Raw genomic sequence first — 12,785 nt, 5'->3', positions numbered from 1 at the left:
CTTTTATAATTAAAAAGTGGCCTATTGTGACTCTGTCTTGGCCTGAGAAGCGCAGTCTGGGTAAATGATGTAATTGGTGTGATACAACGAGGAGGAAGCATTTCATCAATCTCCAATCTGTGAGCTAAGCTATAAATGTATATATAGACAGCCAAGAACAAACTCTGCTGTACAGGCACCAAGATTTACATGACTGTGTCACATACAGGCTATCATCGTAGTCTAGGAAGAAGATGTTGACCCCTGGATGATGCCTGAAAAAACAAGGTGTCAGCCTGTGAGGGGGATGGCAGATGAAGGCATTACATTTCTACGTGGGTCATTATTTGATATGACTACATAAAGCAACACGGTCTTTACCAGGTTGGTTGAATATGACTGATCAGGGTTGAACAATGACAATGGGATTAAGCATCCATGGAAAGCGATGACCAATCAGCATGAGGGTGACATGTTTCCATGGTACCTATCACCATATGTGGCCCTCTACGATTGTCAGCCATGGTTATTGCGTCCCGGAATGCATGGTAGCCCTTCACCTTTGCCCCAACAAAGTGTCTACCACATTTCTCCTTTGTGAGAGGCAGGGACCCTCCACCAACCCGCTCTGCATAAAGGGTAGTGAAAAGAAGACTGTAAGTAAGATATAAGACCTGGGAACAGTTGAACAATGGAAGCGACAGTAAGGATGCAGAGCAAAAGACATAGTGGATATGCAATACAAGTAAAATTTCAGATTCTGATTTGCATAGGACTAGAAACAATTGAGTACTGTCCATGACACTTGTTTTATTTGCACTAACATACAATTTTCAGGACAAGCTTTTGGGGTATGTCCCCTTCTTCAAGGTCCAAGCACTACTACTTCACAAAGTTTTTGCAGAATGTTAAAAAAAACCAAAAAAAGAAAAAATACACACAAACAAATGTACACACTACGCAGCAATGGTTATAAAACTAGGATTAGACTGGAGATAAGACAGAGCAAAAGCAAAGATGTGAAAGGAGGGGTTTGGGATGACAGTCACAGAGGGGGTTGTAAAACTGTTGGATAATGAGTGAGGAATCCCATGTCTAAATTAAGGTCACTATCTTTTGTATCAAATAGAAATATCATTCTTAGTTCAAAAGTATTCCTTTCCTGAATAGTTTTGAAATTCCCTTTAAGAAACATGATATTGAGGTCCAGTTGTGAGAAATGAGGTCCCACAGGTGTGCAGAAGTAATCTTCTTTATGTTCTTTGATGGTATGTCTGTGAAAATTCAACTTGTTCGCAACTTCTGTCCTGTTTCGCCAACATAGGATCCTTTGCTACATTTTTTGTAGTGGATAAGGTACACAACATTACTGGAGATGCAGCTGTATGATCCGATGATACTGAAGATCCCTTTTGAGTGTCTGACACTTTTTGATGGATTGATTGGGTTGCACAATTTGCAGCGTTTTTTATTGCAGGGTTTGAATCCATTATTTGTGACATCATAATCAGAAGGAAGTTTCCTACTGATTAGTTTATTTCTGAGGTTGGAGGGTTGTCTGAAAGCCAGGATTGGGGGGTTGCTGGAATATTTCTTTCCATCCTCTGTTATGATGGGTTGTAAAGATCACCGGATTATACAGCTGCACCTCCAGTAATGTTGTGTACCTTATCCAGTGCAAAAAATGTAGCAAAGGATCTTACGTTGGCGAAACAGAATAGAAGTTGGGAACAAGGATGAATTTGCACAGACATACCATTAAGAAACATAAAGAAGATGACTTCTGCACACCTGTGGGACACCATTTCTCACAACCGGACCACACTATGGAAGACCTCAATATCATAGTTCTTAAAAGGAATTTTAAAACTATTCAGAAAAGGAAAACGTTTGAACTAAGAATGATATTTCTATTTGATACAAAAGATAATGACCTTAATTTAGACATGGGATTCCTCACTCATTATCCAACAGTTTTACGGCCCCCTCTGTGACTGTCATACAAACACCCCCCCAGTCTTTGCTTTGTCTTATCTCCAGTCTATTCCTAGTTTTATAATTATTGCTGTGTACATTTGTGTGTGTTTTTTAGTTTTTTCCCTCACAGATTGTTTCTTTTAACATTCTGCTAAAACTTTGTGAAGTAGTAGTGCTTGGACATACCCCGAAAGCTTGTCCTAAATTGTATGTTAGTGCAAATAAAAAAAGTATCATGGACAGTACTCAATTGTTTCTGTCGCAAATGCACTAATACGGCTACAATCACCTCAAGCATAGGACTAGGAGTCATTTTTTAGTATTTTCTAAAGGGAAAATTAATTGGAACCAGTATTTCTTTTTTTATACTCAAACGTAATGATTTAATAATAAGTGGTTTCTGGTGGGTGAAATCAGCTTCTGGATTCCTATATATCTTGGATTCCCCAGCAATGACATCCCTCTGCCATAATTCCTATCAAACTGGGAGTTTTGGGTTTTCCACCAACTTGTTCCAGCACCCCCATTCCCGATACTTCTCCATAATATAAATGAACAAAAATTCATCTCCATTGTTCCAGGAGTAGACAACTAATATCCCTACCCTCTCTGAAGAGGAGTGGGAAGATGCGATAGCTCAATATACTAAACTGATGATATCTGCGAAGGATATATTTATCCAATTGAAATTTGTACACAGGATTTGTTCTACCCCTTGGAGGTTGCATCGCATAAGTCCCACTCTTTGCTCTGTGACAAGTGTTTGAATACCACCGACATTTTTTATCTTTTTATGGTGTGGAGCTGCCCCTTGATTCTTGATTAATGGATGCAAGGTACATTTAGATTGGCTATGGCACTTAAACTATCGCTGGCTCTGAACCCCATTGTTCTGTTTTTAGGCATCTATGAGTCTCTCTATTTTTAAAAACATGGTAAACTGCTGCACTGAATGCCAATACTATGTCAGAAGGGTAATTCTCCTTAAATGGAAACTTTCCACCCCACCTTCCTACAAAGATTGGCGCTCAGCTATTAGATCTGCACTCCCCTTATACCAACTGACATATATGAGCAGAGGTTGCCCAGTCAAAATATGGTCTGCATAGATGGACGCTGATTGACTGTCTCTCCCCCAATCCCCTTTCTTCTACCTTCATCTATTTTGTGCCTTGAAGACTTTTCTGCTCAGATGGTATATGCCAGCACTTATTATTTCCTGATTTTGTCACTACATTGTACCTTCTGTGAGGTTCATATGGATTATACCTCTTTGCCTGTATTGCATTATGGTATGGTACTTGAGCTTGGGTACTTCTATTTTCAGCTATGGCTGTACTATATTTTTGAAAACTTTCACTAAAGTGCTAATCCATTGCCTTGCAAGTTTATAACAGCAGCGTTGTCAGCCTGCTATTTGCGCTCCATTAGTTGGCCATTGGGCTGCCTACCTGTTATCTATTATCTAATAGGCAGCCAAGTGGCCAACTGATGGCGCCACATAACAGGCTGATAACAATGACTGATGTGAATGTACAATATATATGTAAAAGTGCTGCGTAAATTGACGGCGCTATATAAGTACCTAAAATAAATAAAATAAAATAAAAATGCTGCAAATCAAGATGCAGTGGCTTACTGTTGGCAGCCTGCAGCTGCAATTGCTGTTACTTACAGGATCTTCAGGTAATAAACTTTGCAAATGATTCACAAAAATTATTTGTTACAATTGCAGTAAGACAATGCCAAACATACTGAAAAATACATTTCAGGTTTACATACACTTTCTAGAATATATAAGCCCAACATTTTATATTCCTGATATGTGTCTGCTGTACCATTTACTTGTATGAAAAAGTATCCTGTTCTCTTTTTACTGCTTCCTTTGTGTGAAATACCTGGTGATCTTGCTGGTCCCTCTGCTTTCCTGTTAAAAACTGACCACACTTTAGCCATAAGAGCACAGTGTGGTCAGTTTTCTGGCTGTGCTGAGAACTCACACTGCTCTCTTCCAATGATCAGACTTGTGCTGACACCCCCCCCCCCCCATACACACACACAGCCAATCACTGGGAAGATCAGTGCTCTGCTATTTGTCCTCCTGTAGGTCCCTTATTCAGCTAGGAAAGGAGGGTATGTGATCACTTTTTAAAAATATATATGAGAAAACAAGGTATTTAAAATGTTTTTATATCTATCCACAAATGCTTTGCCTTTCTTTTCTATTTTAAACGGAATGGGTATTCTCAACACACATTAATAAAGCTTAAAGTGTTACTAAACCAGGGACCCTGCATTCATTATATCTGGTCTTCCACAGTACACAGAACATGGAATTGCAATTATTTTAATAAATATAAACTGCTAAATACCTTTTCTCATCAGCAGTTAGAACAGTCTTGTAACTTCTATTAGTGTCCAGCAGAGCACTGGTTAAAGCTTGTAGGAGGAGTTTTCTTTCTGCTCGAGGCGGATGCAAAACCCCTGACCTCTGTCTGGACAGTGCTGATTGACCCTGTGCTGATCACATGCACTCTCCCAAGAAACATAAAAACCCTCTCTAGCAATACACACTAAACTGAGCATGTGCGTGTAGCTACAGGTTCAGTCTGTCTTAACAGGAGATAATACATGGACATTTGAACAAGAGGAGCGGCAAGGAAGACAGGATCAAACGGCCTTTTTACACAATGCAGAGGAGTAACCCCTTAGGTTCCACAGTGAGTATAACAAGCATGCTTTACTGCATATACAGACTGATTTTACTGTTGCGGGTTTAGTAACACTTTAAAAACAAGCCCTCCCGAACTCCTCTAGCTGCTTATACTGTGTAATTAATCCATTCTCAAATATTATCAAAGATTACAAAGTAGACTCTAAAATCAGGTTTAGTCCATATGTAAAGGCCTGGAAACACCTTCTATGGGCTTAGATCAGAAAGCGGATAGGCTGTCAAGCCTCTGTTCCAATGGAAAATAATAGAATATGAAATACTTGTGTGCTTGTGTTGTTACATAGTTAGTCTGGCTGAAAAAAGACAAATGTCCATCCAGTTCAACCATAAAAAAAAAAAAAGTTATAATCCTACACCCACAGTTGATCCAGAGGAAGGCAAAAAAACCCAGCAAAGCATGATTAATTGGCTCCTGTCTAAATTGGCCCTAGTATGTGTATGTAGGAATGTAGGTTAGGGACCTTAGCTTGTACACCCCTTGAGGTTTAGGGACTGATGTGAATGTACAATATGTATGTGTAAAGCGCAGCATAAATGGACAGCGCTATATAAGTACCTGAAATAAATAATAAATAATGATCCAATTTGCTCCTGCAGGGAAAAAAATGCCTTCCTGTTCCCCTGAGAGGCAATTGGATATTCCCTGGATCAACTTTACCTATAAATGTTAGTATCCAGTTATATTCTGTGTATCTAAGAAAGAATCCAGGCCTTTTTTACAGCAATCCACTGAGTTGGCCAGAACCAACTCTTGAGGGAGTCTATTCCACATTTTCACAGCTCTTACTGTGAAGAAACCTTTCCGTGTTTGGAGATTAAATTTATTTTTTGAAGATTCATTTCTCCACAATGCCTGTAACTACAGAGGTAAATGAAGACTTGTTTTAAAGTACTTGTATTGCTTGTTTACAATATGTAAATGTATATGCATAGTTTAAGCACAGATTCACTATAAAAAATGGCTACTTCTACTTTACTGGCTATTTATCACTAGCAAATGAAAGCTATTATCTGAGTTCTGGGGTAAAACCTCTTGTATTCTCTATTCCAGGGTTCATACACTGTTTTATCTTTTTGCATTATTCTGATTTTAAATACACTTTATACACTTGTTTTTTCCACTTTGACAGACAGAGCCCTGAATAAAAGAGTAAATGAATGCAATAGATGTCAAGAATTAAGACAGTAATGACTTCAGTCAACAACATGTACAATATACAGGTTGCACTAAAGGGGAGAATAGATGAAAAGTGTATAAAGTAAATGCGAAAGAAGAGGACAAAAAGGAGACCATAGGCCCTGTGCATGACATATTACTTACCATGTCCTGAAATGACAGTTGTGTGCTGAGAACTGGTACTGCCAAACCTGTATGTATCTTGGTGCACGTTAGGACTGAGCTGCTGGTAGCCAACAGCTCCTGTGCGAGTCAGACTGCTTACAGATCCGGGGAAAGAAAAGTCCATGCGCCCATTTAGGAGTTGTTCTAAAATAACAGAGAAGGAATTTGATGATGTGTGCTTAATACTGATTCTGATTAAATCTTAGGATTCAGCCTCGCCTATGTGTTATAACAGATTTTTGCATGCCAGCCATTGTTTTAAAGGGTGCTAGTTCAAATCTGTGTGGTGCATTGTAGTATGTGGTCTGTTGATGCATCAAGGTGTGTTACAGGGCCCATTGATGACAATGGCAGCACATGAATATACGCATTAATGCACATTGATGACGCATACAAAAAAATGATGAAAACAGAAAGGGGTGAACCCAGGCTAAATTTTGGTTGATTGTTGCTCAGTTGCTCCAAGATGGTCTGTACACACTCCTATCATGAATATTTCCTTACTGCTTGGGTACGTTTGGGAACTAGGTAATAGAACTGTATCCAAATTCATGACATAGTATTACTTCCAGTTACTTTCTGAGTGCTACGTGGAGGGGTCTGCTATAGTCACATGACCAGGTTGCATGGTACACTAATGGTACAAAATGCCCCCAGGGTTGCATGGAAGCAAACGTAACCTTTTTGTCCATACTTATCCAACAGAAAAATCATTTGTAATATTAAACAAAATGGCTTTTGTAACAATTACAGTATTTATTCTCTAGTGATTTTTTAAACATTTTTTTATATTAGTGTTTAAACTGAAAACGTGTGTTCTCAGCCTCTTCATATATGTGCGTTGTAGAAAATGTATTTATTTTTACTTTTTTTTAGAATATTGTGGGGTATTGTGTACTAGAATAATGCCTACGTGTGGAGGTAAATGATTTGGCTGTCATGTATGTAAATTAATTTGTGTCAGTTTGCCCATAATATGTGAATCTCAAGTTGGTCAGCATTCTTCATATGTTGCCATTGTACAATCTTTTTTATTAAATATGGTTTTCAGTTATAGATTTTCTGGTGACCAGGGGTCACTTGTGACAAAAGGAAAGCCAACACAGCAGCAAGGATAGTGTACATGTGTGCTGTGGACATGGAACAATCACATGCAGTCACCAGCCATTTTTCTCATAATTTAGAGTTAGCATAAAGTTTAGAACCAGTCAAACCTCCCATTTTATAAAAAGGATAACATTATATATACACTCACCGGCCACTTTATTAGGCACGCCTGTTCAATTTCTTGGTAGCAAAAATTGCTAATCAGCCAATCGCATGGCAGCAACTCCATGCATTTAGGCATTTATACGTGGTGAAGACAACTTGCTGAAGTTCAAATCAAGCATCAGAATGGGGAAGAAAGGGGATTTAAGTGACTTTGAACATGGCATGGTTGCTAGTGCCAGAGTGTTTCAAAAACTGCTGATCTACTGGAATATTCACGCTCAAATCCCAGTAGGGTTTACAAAGAATGGTCCAAATAATATCCAGTGAGCGGCAGATGTGTGGACAAAACAAATGCTTTCTTGATGTCAGAGGTCAGAAGAAAATGGGCATACTGGTTTCGAGATGATGGAAAGGCAACAGTAACTCAAATAACCATTTGTTACAACCAAAGTATGTAGAATACCATCTCTGAACACAGAACACATCGAACCTTAAAGCAGATGGTCTACAGCAGCAGAAGACTACACCATGTGACACTCCTGTCAGCTAAGAACAGGAAACAGAGGCTACATTTTGCACAGGCTCACCAAAGTTGGACAATAGAAGATTGGAAAAACGTTGCCTGGTCTGATGAGTCTCAATTTCCCTAAAGATAGTTGTGCCTTAAAATCCAAGTCGATCAGCAGTTTTTGAAATACTCAGACCAGCCCGTCTGGCACCAACAGCCATGCCATGTTCAAAGTCACTTAAATCCCCTTTCTTCCCTATTCTGATACTCATTTTGAACTTCAGTAAGTCGTCTTCACAATGTCTAGATCAGTGTTTCTCAACCTTTTTTCAGTTAAGGCACCCTTTAAAATTATGGGCAGTCCCGATGCACCCTTTAAAACTATGGACAGTCTTGAGACACCCCATTCTAAAATGTGAAAAGCTATTCTAATAGTTTTATATAATGCAGCAACACATGTAGGACACCCATATAGGTGATTTAATCTTCCAAAGCAAATACACTTTTGCACACTGCTACTGACTAGTATTCCAATATTTCTCCTCTCCCTCTGTTTTTTTCCATCACTGAGCTAATGTGACCCCAGCATTGATGGAGAGAGGCAGGGAATGGTCAACTAGGATGCTCTGCAGGCAACTGACATCCTCCTTATCAACTGATGATGTCATTGGTTGTCAGGATGCTAGCGGCTAGAAGGTCCTAATGGTGCACAATTAAATCCTGTAGCGTTGTGTAACAAAATGGCAGGCTTGTTCCACCCGCTGGCTTGTATACAAGTTTTGGGCAATTTTTAGACATTTTGCCAAGGCACCCCTTAAGAAACCTCAAGGCACCCCTGAAGAAACCTCAAGGCACCCTGGTTGAGAAAGGCTGGTCTAGATGCCTAAATGCATTCAGTTTCTGCCATGTGATTGGCTGATTAGCAATTTGTGTTACCAAGCAACTGAACAGGTGTACATAATATAGTGACCAGTGAGTGCATATTTCTAATGATCACATCATATTGAATGAACAGTAAAAGCTAACAGCAAAGTGCAGTATTCAAAGCAAACCGATCAAAATCTGTCTTGTACTTATCTGGCTTCAGTAAAGTCAATTTTGATTGCCTGCTATGAGTTACTAAACCTTTGTTGTTTCTGTTTTTCGGATATGGTGGGTATATTAAAACAATGCTATAAACTATAGCCTAGCAGGGAAAATGCATGATCATCCACCATATTTCAAGCAATTATTATACTGCATGACAAAAATTCTCACGTCTCCACAAATTTTGGATGAATGTCCATCTGCTTCTATCTCACTGGTACTGTTCTGCTAATGCTGTTTGAATTAGTCATATTTGAAATAGGAACATTTGATCTTTCATAACTTTCTTGTCCATGTAGGGCAGAAAAGCCTCAAAACATTTTTTCTTCATGCAGTATAAACTGAAATGTGTATATGTAAAACAATGTACACTATGTGGCTAAAATATGTGGACATCTAACCTGACCATCTTGCCTATATAAGCTTGTTGGACATCCCAACCCAAAACCATGGATGGAGTCATACTGTCCTAAATGTCCCTCCATGACTAAAACAGCCTCCATTCTTCTAGGAAGGCTTTCAACAAGAGTCTTAAGAGTCCATAAGAACGGTGCCCAAAAAGTCAGATGAGCACTTGTAAAGTAATTTACTGATGTTGGTTGAGAAGTCCTGATTCACAATCAGCATTCCAGCTCTTCCTGAAGGCATTCAGTAGGGTTGAAGTGAGGGCTCTGTGCAGGCCACTTGTGTTCCTCCACACCAAACTCATCAAATCATGTTTTTGTGGAGCTATCTTGGTGCACAGTACAGTCATTCAGGAGCAAGAAAAGCAGCCTTTTCCAAACTGTTGTCACCAGTCTGGAAATGCCTGAGTATCTTAAATGTCTTAATATATTGTAGCATTAACAGTATCCTTCACTGGAAACACCTAACTCAGTGATTTGGAGGGATCTCTGCACACATTTAGTCACATAGTATGGGTGTGATAATCACATGTTTACATATGTTTGGCCATATAGTGTAAATTGTTTTATGCATATATTTATGTGTGTGCAATGTACATTAGCATAAGCAGAAAAGTATTTCCAGAACAGAAGTTCAGCTGATAGTCCCACTATCCATGAATTAAGTCACCATACTGATTACAAGTGCAGACAAGACAATCATGCAACTGCAGGCTGTTAGCACTTTACACTGATGGAAGGGGGGGTAAGGGAAGGGAGGAAAACATACAATACCTGACACCCCCGCCATCTTGGTGTTATCTTCTACTGTTGCTGGAGCACGCATGGTCCCTCTTCTCACCAAGGAACTTCCACTGTCCACTTGGTCCTGGAGGCTCTCTGTGTCGGTTGACATAGAACTGCTGACAGACAGTCGTGGGATGATCTCTACAGGGAGCTTCCATGTGATGTGACGTAGATCCAGTCCTGAGCCCAGGAGGGGGACGTACTTCCAGCGCTGGCCTTCAAGGGACAGGGGTGCTTTAGATGGAGGGCAAACATTTAAGGGAAAAGGGTGGGTGGGAAATATAAATTGTAAGCTGAGGGGACAGTGCATTGCTAACAGCCGGCAGACTGAGACTGCACTATGTAACTAAAAACCTGTTGTCTGGTCTTTATGAAGTGGAATTAATGAGACAACATCAGCAGCAGGCAGGTCTGGACTGTTATAGATATCCACCCTTCCCACTGAGCTATATGTCATTGTAAAGGGATCTACTTACCTGATTCATCAGACACACTGGGTCTCTTGCTTCCCACTGGAGATCGCAGCACATCTGTACTATACATGAGATAGCTGTCATACTCCTCTCCACCCTCTGCATCAATAATTGGAACATCCGGAATAATAGGAACTGCAAGTAGCAGGAGTGAGAGAGTTACAAAAGTAGTTCTCACAAAATTCTCAGTATGTATTTCTGAATAAAGGTACCACCAAATGTACCAATAAAAAGAGTAATGTCAGAACTGGATCAACAGAAATACAAATAATTTGACAGGTAAACTTGCTCCTGCATTTAGCTGTTTGCCTTGTACTCAGCTTAGTATATTTTTAAACCAATGTTTTATATAGTGTGTGCTTTGTACCATTAATTTGCAATGAAAAATGATTCCCAGATAACTGTGGGTAGCTAAAGGTACTGCATCACATGCACTACCTGTCTTGAGGAACTGCTTTGTCTAACTGAAACTTCAGACTGATAAGAGATAAATCAATGCAATGAAAATCAACCTGAATTTGTACATTTCCGCTTGTCCTATTGGATTATGTAAACATCAAGCATTTACAGCAAAGTAGCAAATACTGAGCCTGGAAAACATGAAAAATGCCTAAAGCGCCACCTTCTGGCTTAAATATCCTCAATATTACAAATACATATGTAATATTTACCGGACATAAAAAGAAAACTGTAAAAAAATGGTATCTTCTTAGTCCTGACCACAATAAATATAAAATAAAGTACTGAACCACTATACATTTCCTTCAATTCACTCGGACCTAAAAGTGTCATGTGTAGTAGTCTCAGTCTAGGAAATGCTGTAATACAATTACACAAGATTGTAACCTCTGTGTTGTGTAGTGTGATATTGATCAGTTCAGCTTTGGATGTACTCACTGGACATTGGACGAGTTGGCTGGGTTGCAAGGTTCATAGTAGCTTCTCTCTCTGGTCCCCAGCCAGCTCTATTACAGGCTTTCACAGTGTATCTGTATGGCTGAGACTCCCGTAGATTCTCAATGAGTACCATTCGCTTCTTTGGATCATTGATCAAAACTTTCTTCATGGGTCCAATGGGTTCTGCCACAAATACAAAGTATGAATTATACGTATACGGTATTACACATATATATCCAAAATCTAATGTTCTTTAGGGAAGGTGATTTGTAGTTTCTAGTGACATTGACTCTGCACCAATGTCTATTAGTTCCAAGCTAAAGGATATCAAAGGATGCTGGTGTGGAAGGTATTAGTGTTAGGTAGTGTTAGGGTTCAAAAGAAGGTTAGTGAGAGGGCTAGATTAAGTTTTAGGTTGTTAGGAGAAGAGGGCTTTTGTGGAGAGGTCATGAGTCCTGGAGGGAAAGTATAAGTTTTGCACCGCAGAACACCTAGACCTCACAACTAGAAGAGTGGGGCAAACTACTGCCCTACTCAACTAGCAATTCAGTTTTAAGCAGATCCAGGGTGGGTGAGTTGAACTGTAAGTAGGCAGTGCCCTTAGTCTATCCAAAAAAATACACAATACTGCAGGAGGAGCCAGAATGAAGACCTCGCTGGCCTGTACAGAAGGCCAGGGTAGAAGTTTATACACAATATTGGGTTACTGAAATTTAGGAACATGGTAGCTTTGTGCCTCTCTAGTGGAACTTCCACTTTAGGTCATGGCTATTGTTGCCTAGGCAGAGAACCTGCCTTGTAAACTTATAAATTAAGAATTTTAAAAGGTGTAATTTTCCAATTATATACAGTTGTGTCCAAAATTATTCAACCCCCAATGCTGTAAAGGGGTTTAGGGACTATAGTGTACATTTGGAATTGTATTCAGAATCAAATCCTACAAGGACGTTGTAACTACCCAAATGCAACTAAAATGACATCAATTGTTTATGTAATACAGTAGTAAATGGTTCTTATGTGGTTTCTTCATTGCCACAATTATTCAACCCCTTAAAGACTACCACTCTGAAGAACAGAGGTTCATACAGGTGCTTTCCATCAGGTATTGAAAACACCTGTGGATGTCACCGAGCAGCAATCAAGCATAATAAGCACCAATTAGGCAGCTTTAAAATGACTGTGATACTCAGCTCCTTCTAGACATTTACTGGTGTGGTTACAAACATGGTGAAGGCAAGAGAATGGTCCAGGAAGACAAGAGAAGAGGTGATTTCTCTTCACAGGAAGGGCAATGGCTATAAGAAGATTGCAAAGATGTTAAACATACCAAGAGACACCTTAGGAAGCATCATTCGCAAATTCAAGGCAAAGGGCACTGTTGAAACGC

General features: G+C 39.5%; 1 protein-coding gene across 3 annotated transcripts in view; it reads right to left on the bottom strand.

Moving 5' to 3' along the window:
• Nucleotides 1-12,785, bottom strand: part of ITGB4 (integrin subunit beta 4) — a 148,442-nt gene that overhangs the window by 20,260 nt on the left and 115,397 nt on the right. The window contains exons 31-35 of one of the 3 annotated variants that reach the window (XM_089654893.1): nucleotides 11,399-11,581; nucleotides 10,505-10,636; nucleotides 10,017-10,244; nucleotides 6,012-6,176; nucleotides 467-607 (exon numbers count right to left, since the gene is read on the bottom strand). In XM_089654893.1, the coding sequence (XP_089511019.1) occupies nucleotides 467-607; nucleotides 6,012-6,176; nucleotides 10,017-10,244; nucleotides 10,505-10,636; nucleotides 11,399-11,581 (849 nt within the window). The remainder of the gene's footprint in view (nucleotides 1-466; nucleotides 608-6,011; nucleotides 6,177-10,016; nucleotides 10,245-10,504; nucleotides 10,637-11,398; nucleotides 11,582-12,785) is intronic. The other 2 variants (XM_089654894.1, XM_089654895.1) reach the window with 2 other exon arrangements.

Source organism: Staurois parvus, unplaced genomic scaffold (genome assembly GCF_062004578.1).
Source record: "Staurois parvus isolate SC_StPar_1 unplaced genomic scaffold, SC_StPar_1.0 ptg000813l, whole genome shotgun sequence".
NCBI classification, from domain to species: domain Eukaryota; kingdom Metazoa; phylum Chordata; class Amphibia; order Anura; family Ranidae; genus Staurois; species Staurois parvus.
Note: the sequence above shows the minus strand (reverse complement) of the source record. Positions and strands in the feature narration are given on the sequence as shown.